The following is a 16203-nucleotide window of genomic DNA, read 5'->3' on the forward strand; positions in this document are numbered from 1 at the left end:
GCCCGTCTCTCCCTTCCGCTCGCAGGCACCGTGCCATTCCCAGCAGATCTCATGGCTCCCTAAAAAGGCGGGATCCTCGGTCTGGGATGAGACCGAACGGAATTCCGGAAGGTCGAGGGCAGCGATGAGAGCGCTGAGTGGCTCAATGATGCTCCTGGGATAAAGGATGCACATTTCCAACCACACACCAGGGAAGGAAGCCATCACCTTTCCCCCTCCGAGCAACAGAAGAGGGCAGGACGAGTCCTCTTTCACCGGACGAAGTACCAGGCTGCAGCCAGCCAGGCCGGAGGAGCCTGGGGAGCCATGACAGAGACAAGGCGGAGCATGTCAGGGGCAGGGCTGAGGCGGGACTCGGCCGGAGCGGGGCCGGGAGCCGGGCGGGGCCGGGGCGGAGCCACGGCCGTGGCGCCAAAACACAAACATGGCGCCAGAACGAGTGCGGAGCCGAGCGCTCTCAGCATTCAAGCTGCGCGGCTTGCTGCTCCGGGGGTAAGTCGACCTGAGTGCGCAGGCCGTGAGGCGGGAGGGCAAAGCCCGGGCCAGGCTGCTAAGCAGGGTAGTGGGACGTGCAGCAGCGGCTCCTCGCCCGGGCGCCCAGAGGGGCTTGGCCTTAAATAACAGAGATCCTTAAAAAGTTCTTCGTAGCGAGACCGAGCTGGCGGGATCTTAAGTCGGCGACGCCTTCTTACGTATCCCCTACTCAGGCGTTTAGTCGGAATGTTTCCCTTAGGCGGAGCGGCGAGACTCTGCTCCTGCACGTGACAAACTGGGCTACGGAGATTAATATCCGTTTATTAGCAGCGCGACTTTGGCACCTCTCAGTTTCCGAAAGCCTCAGCCTCTGCAAAATGCTAATGCTAACAACGCTATTTCACGGAGTTACTGTGACATCAAACGAGAGACTTGGGAAAGCCCATATGCATGTCAGTAGTTGCTAACTTGCATTATTGCAGAAATTGTGGGACCCCCTCTCCCCCCAATTTTGAATCAGGTATTATTTCCTGGAGAGGTTTTAGGCCTGTTCCTAAGTCACCTTCTGGATCTTTTTAATTTTCTTTCTTTTAAGATTTTTTTTTTAACTTCCTTTACACCAAGAGTCAAGTTTCCTAGCCTGTTTTTAAGGAGCTATAGAAAGAGTTCTTTCCAAGATTTCTCTCGTCTTTGTTGCTTTTCAGAATAAGTATTTTACACATATTGAAATACCTGCTGGACTGGATACACATTTTTGTACCAAGTTTTGATTACTGTTGTACTTGTAGCTTTTTGTTTGTTTGTTTATCTTTGAAATTGTGAGTCTGGAGAACTTGATTTTGATTTTTTGGGGGTGTAGTAATATGTAAGGGCAAGTGATATTCTCTGGAAGAAAATAATGGAGTTTGTTTAACTAACCTTGGACATTTTGAAAATATGAGCAATTGATCAATTAACTTTTTTTTTCCACTTAGAATTTGACCTAAAATTGAGCTGTCTTTCATTAATTGATTCAGTCAGAAATACCCAAAAATCTGTTAGATGCAAAGCACTGGCCTAGGACAAGGGCATATAAGAAAAGAATAGGACATTGTGGAACTTGGTGGTGGGGGGGGGGTGGAGAGGTTTTCAGATAGTGTATTAGTTATCTCTTGTTGCATGACAAGTTATCCCAAAAGCAGAGGCTTTAAAATGACACACATTTATTATCTCACAGTTGCTGTGAGCCAGGAATCCAGGCGTAACCTAGCTGGGTCCTCAGCTTCACTGTCTCTCACAAGACTGCAATCAAGATGGGCCACAGTCATCTCAAATTACAGCCACTCAGAATCCAAGCTCCTTCAGTAGTTGGCAGGATTCAATTCCTCCTGAATTGTTCACCTAAGTCTCATTTCCTTGCTGGCTGTTGACTGGAGGCCACCCTCGGTTTGTTGCCATGTGGGCCTCTTCAACATGGCAGTTTGCTTCATCATACCAGCAAGAGAGTATCTACTGGCAAGATGGAAGTCATAGTCTTTTGTAGTCTAATCAAGGAATTGACATCTCTACTATGAAAAATTCTATTTTTAAAGTCATCACACAGTAAAATATTGTCATTTTTGCTATATTCTGTTAGCTAGAGGCAGGTCACTGGATTCAGCCAACATTCAAGGGCAGGGGTTACACAAGCATGTGAATACTAGAAGGCAAGGATCATTTGATGCCATCCAAGAAGTTTGCCTACTGTGGATAGTAAACAGCTAATTCACAATTATTTAATTTCAATTGTGAAAAGGATCCCTGGAAAGAAGTGCTATGAAAGTGTATGACAAGGTGCATAACCTTCATTGAAGAAATGGTTTGAGCTGAGTGTTAAAAGATGAACAAGACTTAACTAGGGGAAGAGAATAGTGGGAAGAAATGGCTGTATGAAGACCCTGAGGTGGTGAAAGCACTAGGAAGACCAGAAGCACTGGATGAGCCTAATGAGATTTAGGAGGGGCGGGATCCTGCATGGCTTTGCAGGCGTTGGTCTATCCTGGGAGCTGTCGCAAGATTCACCCCAAATGTGTGTGATTTTAGGAACTCAGTCATCAAATATTTATGGACCACCTTCGGTGTGCTTTTCTATTGGATCTGCAAAGGATGCCACAATCCCAGTTCACAAGGAGCCTCATCTATAATAAATTGGAGAGATGTGGCATGCATATATGAAACAATAAGCATCCCAACATGTAGAACAATTAGTGTGATGATTATAACAATATGATTGACGTGAAGTGTAAAGTTGAATGCTAAAAGTACAGAATGGCATGTAATTAGCAAATTGTTTTAAGTAGACAGTGTTCATTCATTTTAAGCATTTATTGGTATTTAAATCAGAAATTTATGTGACTTTAGTATGGGTTGCTTCCATGACTATATTCTATACAAATGTCAAAGTTTTTTTCTAGCCTCTTTTTTTTTCTGATTTTACAATGGAAAACCATGATGGATTAGCATTCAATTAGCTGGAATTTATTTTAAGCAAATGCATTATCAAATTAATAATAATTGAGTGTCATGTTCAGGATATGGTGCCTGACATTGAGGCGGATGGGTTTCTGCCCTATGTGTAAGGTAATAAATAATGCAAGGCTAACATGATGTGTCAGATTTAAGGTATATGTAAGTGTGATTTTAACAATTTCAGAAAGAAAGTGAGATTGCATCAGGTAGAACTAATCTAGAAATGCTTCTTAGAGGATGTGATTTGGGGTTTTAAGAACGTTATGTCAGCAGAATATAGAGGAAAGAACTTATTCAGAAAGTGCAGGAAAGGTGCTTCTGAGGAGTAGTGAAGGGGTCTTAATTTCAATACCAGGATGTTGAATGTTTGCCAGTTTTTGGCATAAAACTTTTGGCCTTGATTACCCATGACCCACCTCATCTTTTCTTTCCTTTTTTTTTTTTTTCCTTTATCAGTGAAGCCATTAAGTATCTCACAGATGCTCTTCAATCTATCAGTGAACTGGAGCTAGAAGATGCACTGGAAAAGATCATCGATGCTGTTGAAAAGCAACCTTGTAAGTGAAATTTTCTGATAACTCTTAAATTGTTAATATAGTTCTGAATTCTGAATTAGATCTATAGATTATATAGTAGATGGGGGTTTAGTAATAAAATGTCCCAGTGTTATGATCCAAATGCATGGCAGCACTTTTTCCCAAGGAATAATAACCTTTAGTTTAGTTGGAACCTCTGGATATTTCTCAGGGATACTTTTACAGTTCCTCACCCCTATTATAGCCATCCTTCCTGCACTTGATTTCTGGTTTTGATTTGATCATTTCGAGGCACTTTTGTCTCATCTGAGTACTTATGACTATTACTATGGCTTAGGTTAGGTAATCCTATAAGTTTGGAGAAAAAAAGTGAGCAAGTAAGCAGGGCTAACTCTCTCTTCTTGCTTCAGTCTTTTTGTTAACACACACTTAACCTTACACCACAAGTGCTGACCTACAAAGGAGAAATGTTCTTCTGGAAAAAAATGTCCTAGGTGTCTAGTGCACTGAAGGATAGATGTGGGTGTGGGTTGCTCTTTTATGTTCTATAGATGGTATTTTCTTTGATGATATAGGAAGAAACATATTCCATAATACAGGAGAAGCTGCCATTATATCTCATTTTATCTTTTAAAGACAGAATTGTAAATATTCCTTTGCTTAAAAAGGTTCTATTACAGTTGAAAATTTAGAAAATGAAGCTAGCCCTTATTGTAAATTAATGTAAAATGACTCATGGTATTTTTCCTGAGACTATACCAAAGTAGTTAAGGGTGCCTACTCTGGAATCAGGCTCTCTGTAGAGAGCTGTGTTTTGGGGCAATTTATTTAACTTTTTCAAAGTTGTACTTTCCCCGTCTGTAAGATATGGGCATATTAATGTCAATCTGATATGACATGTCTTTAATGACATGATGCTTATAAAGAATTGAGGAGACTGTCACACTTTAAGTAAGTGCTTAATAAATGGTAGTTGTTACTGTTATTATTCCTACAATCATGCCTGTTGAAACAGAGCAGTCGTGATAAAAAGTTATACTAATGTAACCTTGAAATGGTGTTGTCTCCAGATAATAAAATTAGAATCTTACAGCTAAAATAGAAATTTAAGGGATTTGACTGTTACAGATGTGTTTGAGTGTGGAAAATTAAGGTATTTGAGGTATGGCTCTTGTTTTTATTCTGACCTAGCACTTTTTTCCTCCTAAAAACTACATATTTAGAATTTCAGGGTTAGTGTTTACAGATTATTTTTAGGAAAAAAGCCATCTGCAAAAAGAACTAATTTTTATGCCTGTTTTTAAAATTTGACTTAAATTCTCTTTTCAGTGTCATCAAACATGATTGAACGATCTGTAGTGGAAGCAGCAGTCCAGGAATGCGGTCAGTCAGTAGATGAAACTATGTATGTGGATAAAATTAACATTTCTCCCCATTGAAGGTGTTATTGAGTACTTATTTTTTTATCATTTTCTTGGGGAAATAATTAGTGATGAACATTTCTACAAGGGAATTATTGTTATTAAATAACATATTTTTATTATTTTTTTCCTAGGAATTTATATTATAGTGTTGTTTGTGCCACACCAATTTTTGCCACATGCCCAATTGAACTGACTTTATATTCTGTATGATATGAATCAATTGAATTGAATATTCAAAAGTTTAATTTACTTTTGCTCTTAGGAACACGCTAACCTTAGAGAAGTTCAGCAATTTAACTCAGGTCACATAGTGAACGGCAAATGAGGATAGATTCTCAGTTTTATGTATATTTCCTCTATCTCATACCATTAAAGCTTAGGAATTTATATAGCAATAACTCTTCTGGGTTTTATTTCCCTGAGTGTCCCTCTTTCCTTTTCTTCTTTGAATATGATACTTCTTCCCAAATTCATAGGGATTATCTGGGAGGAAAACATCTGAGAAAATGGACAGAGAGCGAGTTTTAGCTTTAACAGTTCTTTCCTAATTGGGAAAATGGAGATGAAGGAAAGTAGCTATTAGCCTTATTTTGGTTAGTAGTCTTAATTTTTTCCTTGTCACAACTTACTAGAACTGTTAAAAAAAATAGAGAAATTTAGGAATTTTAATTTTATCCTTGAGAATTCCTTATTAAAGATACTGCAGCACAGTGACATGCCCCTAAAGTCATCAACAGAAATTCAGAATGATCGTACCAAAGTTTAGGGATTACGGTCCTAACTGAGGTAAACATTAAAGTTAGCCCTTGTTTCTGTCAAGCTGTTTATAAACTACAGCCAGCCAATGTAGAGGTCCAGTAGGGACTGAATAGGGAAAAATCTTCACAACTTCATTTGTCGGAAGTAATTATATCGTAACACGAGAGAGGTTCTCATTTTATTGATGAAGAAATGGCATGACAAGTTAAATAACTTGGCAAGATTGATCCACTAGAAAATAGTGGAGCTATGCCTGGAATCCAGGTTTTCTTCAGCCCATTGATTCTCTGCTACTCTATACTTGTTGCCACTACCAGGGTAGCATGATCCTTTTTTAATCATTTTCAGCTTGGGAGAAAAACAGATATAATTTTAGGATAGATGTTTTTTTTCCTAGGTTGGAATATTTGTGCAGTAATGCTGTGAATTATTTTTTTAATGTAGTTCAAATATAGTTACGTTATTAAAAGTTGTCTGAAATTAAATTATTTTGTTGATTTTTCCTTTTGTAATATTATGAGTCTCAAGTATATGACCAGAATTTTGTGGGTGTTTTTTTTTTCTATTATACAATTTTTCCTGGGACACTTTTGCATGAAATTTTGGATTTAAAAAATTGTTGGAAATGACTTATATCATTTAATAAGATTGTAGGTTATAAAAAATTGATATATATTGAGAGAGGTTTATTTAAAGTAATGGAAATAATTGTTCTTTTTAAACAGTTGACATTCTAAATCAGAAGATTAAGAATTCTTAATTTACAAATCTTTTGCCTGAGAGTATTGGAAATGATTTCTTTTCTCTTGAAAGGAAAATGCACAAGCTGAAATTTTACTCCTGTATATGTTTTTTGATACTTTTTTTTTTTTTTTTTAGTTAGAGAAGTTGTGAGTTTACAGAAAAATCATGCATAAAATACAGGATTTCCATACACCACCCCACCACCAACACTTGCATTGGTGTGGAAAACTTGTTACAATTGATGATAGACTTTTTTGTAATTCTATTATTTTTTAACAGTGGTTACATTTGTTACAATTAATGGAAGATTAAAGTAGTATTGTTAACTATTGTCCACAGTTTATGTAGGGCTATTTTTTCTTCATGTTCCCAACCTATTATTTATTATTTTTATTCTTGGATGTCTTTATGAGTCATCTACCCATACACTGGATAAAGGGGTGTCAGTCACAGGGTTTTTACAATCACAGGGTCACAAGATAAAAGCTGTATAGTTATACAATCATTATCAAAGATCAAGGCTACTGAATTACAGTTCGACATTATCAGGTATTTCCTTCTGGCTAATACAGTAGAAAGTAAAAAGAAATATCTATATAATGAGTCAGTAGTCATAATGATGTGTTAATTTCTCACTTTTCCATTACAACTCCTCCCTCTCCGTTGATCATTCCCTCAACCTTCAGGGATATCTAGGCAATGACCATTTTAACTTCATGCTGAAGAAAAAGAAGCATCAACATTATGGGGTAGAACAGTGAAATTGGTTGATGTTCTTGGAGAGAATCAGGGCTTATCTGGCATGGGAACAACCTGGAGGTTTAAGTTTCTTAAAAAATGAACTTAATAGGTAAAGCTTTTATATAGTTTTAGATAGAGCCCAGGTATTCTTTAGATATTTCAGGAATACTGTTGGTTGTCTCCCATATTTTTTGACACTGAAAGAAATTGTGTATATGACCTGAGAAAATGTGAAAAGTTATGTGTGATGTAAAATTATAATTCAAATTATTATGCTCACCCAGAGTACTTGTGATTTAGTAAATCAGGTCTTTGTTTTTGTGGAATCTTTTTCAGAGAACAGATTTTCAATATCATAGGAGCATTTGATATTCCACGCTTTGTGTACAATTCAGAAAGAAAAAAATTTCTTCCGTGAGTATACTGCCTATTAATTTTAAGTTAATTTTGGATGTACCTTTGGCAGGGGCTTACCTCTGTGTATTGATAGCCATAAATAGCATTTCTTTCTTCTAGTATATTAATGACCAACCACCCTGAACCAAATTTATTTGGAACAGCAAGAGATAAAGCGGAGCTGTTTCGTGAGCGATATACCATTTTGCACCAGGTAAGTTGGGAAAACATAGACACAGTTTCAGCTTAGATAAGGTTCAGGGATAATTAAAGGATGGAATTTTGTAGTCCAAAGTTCCTCATTCAACAGGCAGTTATGGGACTTTCTGTGTTTCAGATTATTTATGCGATACAGAGGTGAAAAGATATTTTCCTCTTAATAATAGTGATGATAAAAATAGTAGCTAATGTTTATTAGATGCTTTTGATATGCCAGGCACTGTGCTTAGCACTTTACACACATTATTTACCTTGTTTAATTTTCACATTAATATTTGTATAAACTATTATTATCCTCATTTTACAGACTAGAAAACTTTGCTCAAAGATCTTCTAGGTACAGCCAGGATTTGAATCCAATCTATCTGACTTTGGGGCCCAAGCCTTGTCCACTACACTATACTGCCATCAAGTAGTTTAAACTTACAGTCAAGGAAGTTAAAGCCATTTGTAAAAATACAAAGTATAATTTTATATAAATCTAAAAAATATAAAATTTGATAAGTGCTATAAAAGAGATACAAACAGATTGGATTCAATGGGAAAATCAGGGAAGACTTTGAGGGAATGATGGCATTTGACATGGGCCTTTATTACTTTGATCTTGTGGAAATGGGGAAAACATGGAGATAATAGCATGAATAAAGGTGCACAAAAGAAAAAAATGGACTTTGTGCAAGAAAAGATGGGTAATCAGTCTACATTATGTAGAGTGTTGGGCTCCTGAGGAGGAGGGATATATTTAGAAAGGCAGGTTGGGGTCAAATTGTGGGAGTGCCCTGGGTGCCACTTTTGGGAAATGGGACTCTGTTCTCTTGGTGGTGGTGGTAGCCCTAGAATACCAGAGAGACTCAGTCAGAGCCGGGTTTTGTTTTGTTTTGTTTTATAATGAACTTCAACTTATGTACATAACAATGATAACTTTTAAAGTATGATTCAACAAGTAGTTAGAGAACAAATTTCAAAGAATGTCCTGGGTCATGGTTCTACAACTTCAGCTATTTCCATTAGTGTAAAATATAACATACATACTGAGAGAAAGAGGGATGATAGCAAGAAAAGGGAAAAAATATAGTATTTGGGGGGCAGGCCAGATGGTATCATATGACAAAAGTACAAGAAAGAGAGAGGGTGATAAGCGGTAGTAAGCACTGAAGAAAGGCTGAGGAGAATGAGGACTGAGGATGCCTAGTCTCTCCTCCTTCCATTGCCTACATATTGCCAGATGAATCTTCCTGAAGTGTCATGGATTAAATCATGCACCCCACAAAGACAGGCTGAAGTTCTAACCCCTGGTCCTGCGGGTTTGAACCCATTTGTAAATAGGACCTTTGAAGATGTTATTAGTTAAGGTGAAGCTAAACTGAATCAGGGTGGGCCTTAATCTAGTATGACTGAAGTCCTTACAAGCAGTGAAATAAAGAGTAGGAGACAGAAGGAGATGGGTGGCCATGTGATGGAGGCACAGATTGAGTTATGGATTGCTAGCAGGCTACCACCTAAGCACTACAGACTTTGGAGAAAACATGATTCTGCTGACACCTTGATTTTGGACTTCTAGTCTCCAAAACTGTGAGACAATAAATTCCGGTTGTAGTAATTGATTTGTGGTATTTGTTTCAGCAGCTCTGGCAAACTGAGACATGAAATGTAGCTCTGATCATGTCATGGTTTTGTACAGAAGTTTCTCAAGGAAGTTTACTGCCTATTGAATTAAATTTAAATTATTCTTGTTAACATTTGAGATTTCTACCACACCTTTTTGGCCTAATCTCTGCTTTTACTCTAGTCAAGCTCTGCTGGAACCAAAACTGAAATTTGGAGCTATTGTTTCCATTACTTCCACTTCTGCTGTCATTTTGCTTATACCATTCATTCTCTGGACTGCTATTCCCTCTTATCTCCACTGTTGAAATGCTACTTACTCTGAAAGGCCCTTTGCACATTCCTTCTTGATCTCCAGTTGGATGCAATCTGTTCCTGCTTTAAACCCACTGACCACTCAAGTTGTCTTCCTTGTCACTGGACCTGGTTGTGACTTGCATTTCGGGTGCTTCTCGCTCTTACCAGACTGCAAACCTGTTCTTTGTGTTTTCTGCCACATTTGGCACAGTGCCTTTCACAGAGATGCTTGGTAAAGACCTCATTCCTTTTTTCATTTTTTTTTTAATTATGTTTTCAAGTTTCCTGTATTTTTTAGATATGTCACTTAACCTCTCTGAGCCTCATTTTTCTCAATTGTAAAATTAAAATATTGAATTTCAGCCCATTCTTCATATTTTCATTGCATTTCTCTTCCTGGGAACTAATCTGATTTTATTATTTTACTTGAAAATCTTCCTTGTTTTCCACTGTCTGCAAGATAAACTTCTTGACTTGGCATACAAAGTCTGTATTGTCTGGGCTCTTTTAGTTGGTGGTTACAGAAACTCACTAAACTGACTAAAACAGAAAAAATAATTTATTGGTTTGTATTACCAAGAAGTCTGGAGGTCACTGGTTTCAAGTATGACTGGATCCAGGTGCTTAACTAATCATGAGGCATTTGCCTTTTTCCGTTTCCCAGCAATTTTAAAAAAATTAATTTTACTTTCAAACAGGTTCTCCCTTTGGGGTGACAGATGACCACCAGTAGCTTTAACAAACCCCTTGGAATGAGTTCCTCTTTTCTAATAGTTCTAGGAAGTCCTGATTATGTCTATTACATGTTCATCCTTGAACCAGTGACTTTCATTTGCTAGGCCTTGGTCACCTGTCTATAGAAGGGAGACAGGCACTGAGAGTGGGGGAGAGATGATTCCCCAAATAGATACTCCAGCTAATCTCTCATTTCATCTGCCATTGGGCCTCATGCACCTTATGAGCCAACAGTACTAAATAGTGCTAAACTTCTCACTGCTTCCCATATGCTCTTTTTTTTTTTTTTTTTTTCATTTTTATTGAGATTGTTCAGATACCATACAATTATCCAGAGATCCAAAGTGTACAATCACTTGCCCCTGGGTACCCTCATACAGCTGTGCATCCATCACACTTAATTTTTGTTCAATTTTTAGAAACTTTTCATTACTCCAGACAAGAAATAAAGTGAAAGATGAAAAAAGAAAAAAAGGAAACTCTAAACCTCCCCTATCCCTAACCAAACCCCTTCAATTGTTGACTCCTAGTATTGATATAGTACGTTTGTTACTGTTTATGAAAAAATGTTGAAATACTACTAACTGTAGTATATAGTTTGTAATAGGTATATAGTTCTTCCCTATATGCCCCTCTATTATTAACTTATAATTGTATTGTCATACATTTGTTCCGGTTCATGAAGTGATTTCTAGTATTTGTACAGTTGATCATGGACATTGCCCACCATAGGATTCAGTTTTATACATTTCCATCTTTTGACCTCCAACTTTCCTTCTGGTGACATATATGACTCTGAGCTTCCCCTTTCCACCTCATTCGCACACCATTTGGTGCTGTTAGTTATTCTCACATCTTGCTACCAACACCCCTGTTCATTTCCAAACATTTAAGTTCATCCTAATTGAACATTCTGCTCATACTAAGCAAGAGCATCTACATTTCTTCCACGAGGCAGGAGGGAGAGTCAAAGAAGGTAGAGAGGCAAAAGAAAGAGGAAACAAAAAAATGACAGCTAGGAAGCAGCAAAAGGAAAAATAACCTTAAATCAAAGTAGAATAAAGAATCAGACAACACCACCAATGTCAAGTGTCTAACATGCCTCCCCTATCCCCCCCCCTTATCTGCATTCACCTTGGTATATCACCTTTGTTACATTAAAGGAAGCATAATACAATGATTCTATTAGTTACAGTCTCTAGTTTATGCTGATTGGATCCCTCCCCCAATGCCTCCCCATTTTTAACACCTTGCAAGGTTGACATTTGCTTGTTCTCCCTCATAAAAGAACATATTTGTACATTTTATCACAATTGTTGAATACTCTAGATTTCACCAAGTTACACAGTCCCAGTTGTTATCTTTCCTCCTTTCTTGTGGTGTCTCACATGCTCCCCATCTTCCTCTCTCAACCGTATTCATAGTTACTTTTGTTCAGTGTACTTACATTGTTGTGCTACCATCTCCCAAAATTGTGTTCCAAACCACACACTCCTGTCTTCTATCACCCTGTAGTGCTTCCTTTAGTATTTTCTGTAGGGCAGGTGTCTTGTTCACAAAGTCTCTCATTGTCTGTTTGTCAGAAAATATTTTGAGCTCTCCCTCGTATTTGAAGGACAGCTTTGCTGGATACAGGATTCTTGGTTGGTGGTTTTTCTCTTTCAATATCTTAAATATATCACACCACTTCCTCTTGCCTCCATGGTTTCTGCTGAGAGATCTGCACAAAGTCTTATTAAGCTTCCTTTGTATGTAATGGATCACTTTTCTCTTGCTGCTTTCAGGATTCTCTCTTTGTCTTTGACATTTGATAATCTGATTATTAAGTGTCTTGGCGTAGGCCTATTCAGATCTCTTCTGTTTGGAGTACGCTGCGCTTCTTGGATCTGTAATTTTATGTCTTTCATAAGAGATGGGAAATTTTCATTAATTATTTCCTCTATTATTGCTTCTGCCCCCTTTCTCTTCTCTTCTCCTTCTGGGACACCAATGATACGTACATTATTGTACTTTGTTTCATCCTTGATTTCCCGGAGACGTTGCTCATATTTTTTCATTCTTTTCTCCATCTGCTCCTTTGCGTGTAGGCTTTCAGGTATTTTGTTCTCCAGTTCCTGAGTGTTTTCTTCTGCCTCTTGAGATCTGCTGTTGTATGTTTCCATTGTGTCTTTCATCTCTTGTGTTGTGCCTTTCATTTCCATAGATTCTACTAGTAGGTTTTTTGAACTTTTGATTTCTGCCGTATACATGTCCAGTGCTTCCTTTACAGCCTCTATCTCTTTTGCAATATCTTCTCTAAACTTTTTGAATTGATTTAGCATTAGTTGTTTAAATTCCTGTATCTCTGTTGAAGTGTACGTTTGTTCCTTTGACTGGGCCATAACTTTGTTTTTCTTAGTGTAGGTTGTAATTTTCTGTTGTCTAGGCATGGTTTCCTTGGTTATCCAAATCAGGTTTTCCCAGACCAAAACAGGCTCAGGTCCCAGAGGGAAGAAATATTCAGTATCTGGTTTCCCTGTGGGTGTGTCTTAGAAAATTGCTCCACCCTTTGATGCCTCGGGTCACTGTGCTTTTCTGCCCAGCAGGTGGCGCCTGTTAGCCTGTAATTCTTGACTGGTGTGAGGAGGTGTGGCCGTGTTCCCCCAGGCTCTGGGGTCTGGTTCTGAATGGAAAGGGCCCCACCCCTTTCCTCCTAGAGAAGACAGACCCCTCAGGTGGAGGTCATTAGCATTTCAATGGTCTCGCTCTCTGCTTGTGGTGTCTCCACCCTTCCCAGAGTCACAGCCCTGGAAACTGAAAATGGCTGGGGCTTTCTCCACTGAGCCAAAAAAGAAACAGATAGTCCCCTTCAGACCCAGTCCAAGGCAACCCTCCGGCTCTCCCAGGTCAGTCGTCACCCAAAGCCTCTGTCTGTTTTTTGGGGCTGCGTACCTGTAGTGAGCAGTTCACACTCACTAGTTAAAACCGCAATTGGAGCTCAGCTGAGCTATATTCGCTTGCTGGGAGAGAGCTTCTCTGTGGCACCACGAGGCTTTGCAGCTCGGGCTATGGGGGAGGGGGTTTCACGACTTGGTTCCACAGGTTTTACTTACAGATTTTATGCTGTGTTCTCGGGCATTCCTCCCAATTCAGGTTGGTATATGATGAATGGATGGTCTCGTTTGTCCCCCCGCAATTATTCTGGATTATTTACTAGTTGTTTCTGGTTTTTTGTAGTTGTTCCAGGGGGACTACTTAGCTTCCACTCCTCTATGCCGCCATCTTGCCCAAGTCCCAATCCCCATATGCTCTTTTACTCTTGTGACTCTTTTGACACACCGCTTCCTTGGCCTGAAATGTCTTGTCTCACCCTCCTTTTGTTTCTGACTAGGGAAAGTCATTTGTCATTTAGGATCTGGTTAGAAGGCCCTTTCTGCCCAGGGAACAGTCAGCCCTCACAGTACTGTGTTGTTTTGTGCCCTGTTGACATCTCTTTCACTAGCCTCTGTGTTCTGAGCACTTGGTTTATTGTCTTCATATCCACATTCCAAGGTTTGCTGCTGCCAGGCACACAGTAGACCTTGTTATTTCTTTTTAAATCCTCTTTTTTTTTTTTTTACTTTTAAAAATTATATTTGTAAGTATTTGTATATTGTTAATTATAGGGATTTTCAAATTTGTTAAGAATAAATAGTAATAGTTGCTTAATGATAGTGTTTCATCAGAATACTCTTTTAATGAATTTTAGGTTTAAATGTCTGTTTTAGTAATGCATGTGAATCTTTTTTTTTATAGAGGACCCACAGGCATGAATTATTCACTCCTCCAGTGATAGGTTCTCACCCTGATGAAAGTGGAAGCAAATTCCAGGTTAGAATGTTTTCCTGGTTGTTTGGGGGTGAATGGGAGGGGTGAGTTATAGAAGTTTAGTATTTTTTGCCTAGTTCTAATTTATTGAATTTTATGTGAAAATAAACTACATGTAACTGTTTAACTAGCTAACTGACCTGGCTGCCTGCCCAGTGTTGATAAAATCTATGCCTAGTGTCCTGGGTCCTTAAAATCTCTAATAGAAGCTGCTACTACCTTCCTTGAGGTGGGCCCCTGACCATGGTGGCCACCAAGACAATCCCTAGTCCCCATAGTACACTGGCTTTTTGACCAGCTTCTCAACTTCTTAACTCAACCCTTCTTGCCCTTAGTCATGCTCCAAAATACTGGTTCTTGCACAGCCCATCCCTCTAGTTAACACCATACCCTTGTTCAACTAAAATGTGCTATACCAGTTGGATTGAAAACTTTACTTAAGGCAGTAAGGAAACAACAGTTATAGAATGAGTTGGGAGAGCACAGACACCACAGGGTTGTTGGGGGCCTTAGGAGCAGAACAGAGGAGAAGGTTTTCTGTTGATAAAAAGATAAAAGTGTGTGTTTCCACTTTTTTTTTTTTTAAAGGCTTAAAATGTATTTTAATAAGTTGATGCTGCATTAGTTCTCCATTTCTCAGAAAAACTCCAAATTTAAGGTATCAGAGACAAATTAAACATGGTACACCAATAAAAAATACACAGCATAACTACCTGTTCTAGTTTGCTAATGCTGCAGAACGCAAAACACCAGAGATGGATAGGCTTTTATAAAATGGGGGTTTATTTTGCTACACAGTTACAGTCTTAAGGCCACAAAGCGTCCAAGGTAACACATCAGCAATCGAGTACCTTCATCGGACGATGGCCAATGGCGTCCGGAAAACCTCTGCTAGCTAGGAAGGCAGCTGGCGTCCGCTCTAAAGCTCTGGCCTCAAAATGGCTTTCTCCCAGGACGTTCCTCTCTAGCAAGCTTGCTCCTCTTCCAAACATCACTCACAGCTGCACTCAGAGTTCTCTCTCTCTGAGTCAGCTCATTTATATGGCTCCACTGATCAAGGCCCACCCTGAATGGGCGGGGCCATGCCTCCATGGGAACATCTCATCAAAATCATCACCCACAGCTGGGTGGGGCACATTCCAAGCAAATCTAACCAGCACCAAAACATCTCCTCACAAGACCACAAAGATAATGGCATTTGGGGGACACAATACATTCAAACCGGCACACTACCTAAGATAGGCAAGGCTAAGAGCTACTCTCAGACCTTCAGCATACAGCAACCCTGTTCCCATGATTGTACTAAGCCTATCAAGAAAAGCTGTGAACAGCAACATCATAGACATAAAAAACGTCATTCCTGGGCGGCAGTCCTCACCCAGGAAAAAGATGGATGCAAGTTAACACAAGATATTTTTAAAGATATACTAAAATGGAAACCTATGAGAAAACTTCTTTAGGACATGAAAGGGTAATATATGGGATATAACAGAACTGTATGTGTGCTGTCTGCGATCTCTATGGACATTTTCCTGAATTCTGACCTGGCAGTAAATGGAATAATGGGGCTAAGATCACTGGGTGACATTTGGTTTTTGTGATATATGTGGCAGTGTCTCAGGTTGGGGGACAGGGGATGTAAGAATAAGAAATCAAACAGAACAGGATGGACAAAGACTGGAATGATCAAGATTAATGGGACTCTAACTGGATGCATTTTTGCCATGGTTGCCCCCAGGCCCTCAACATCAATAACATTTGAGACTTCAGGAATGTACCACACAGAACTGATTTGTTAAATAATATACCACACTGAACTGATCTGTTAAATACCACCCTCCATCCCTTGCCCTGGGTCTCCCTAGAGTAGTACAGAAAGGGAAAACCTAACTATTGGGAGGAATCCCTAACACTCTTCCAGGGTAGGATTCTGGCTAGTC

General features: G+C 39.0%; 1 protein-coding gene across 6 annotated transcripts in view; it reads left to right on the forward strand.

The window, feature by feature from the left end:
- The first annotated feature begins 416 nt into the window (after positions 1-416).
- Positions 417-16203, forward strand: part of POLE2 (DNA polymerase epsilon 2, accessory subunit) — a 39564-nt gene continuing 23777 nt past the window's right edge. The window contains exons 1-7 of one of the 6 annotated variants that reach the window (XM_037834950.1): positions 430-492; positions 1691-2521; positions 3418-3518; positions 4827-4902; positions 7502-7579; positions 7682-7775; positions 14192-14266. In XM_037834950.1, coding sequence (XP_037690878.1) covers positions 2430-2521; positions 3418-3518; positions 4827-4902; positions 7502-7579; positions 7682-7775; positions 14192-14266 — 516 coding nt within the window. In that variant the 5' untranslated portion in view covers positions 430-492; positions 1691-2429. Of the gene's footprint in view, positions 493-1690; positions 2768-3417; positions 3519-4826; positions 4903-7501; positions 7580-7681; positions 7776-14191; positions 14267-16203 lie in introns of all 6 variants that reach the window. The other 5 variants (XM_037834951.1, XM_037834953.1, XM_037834954.1 and 2 more) reach the window with 5 other exon arrangements.

This window comes from Choloepus didactylus, chromosome 4, assembly GCF_015220235.1.
Source record: "Choloepus didactylus isolate mChoDid1 chromosome 4, mChoDid1.pri, whole genome shotgun sequence".
NCBI lineage: Eukaryota > Metazoa > Chordata > Mammalia > Pilosa > Megalonychidae > Choloepus > Choloepus didactylus.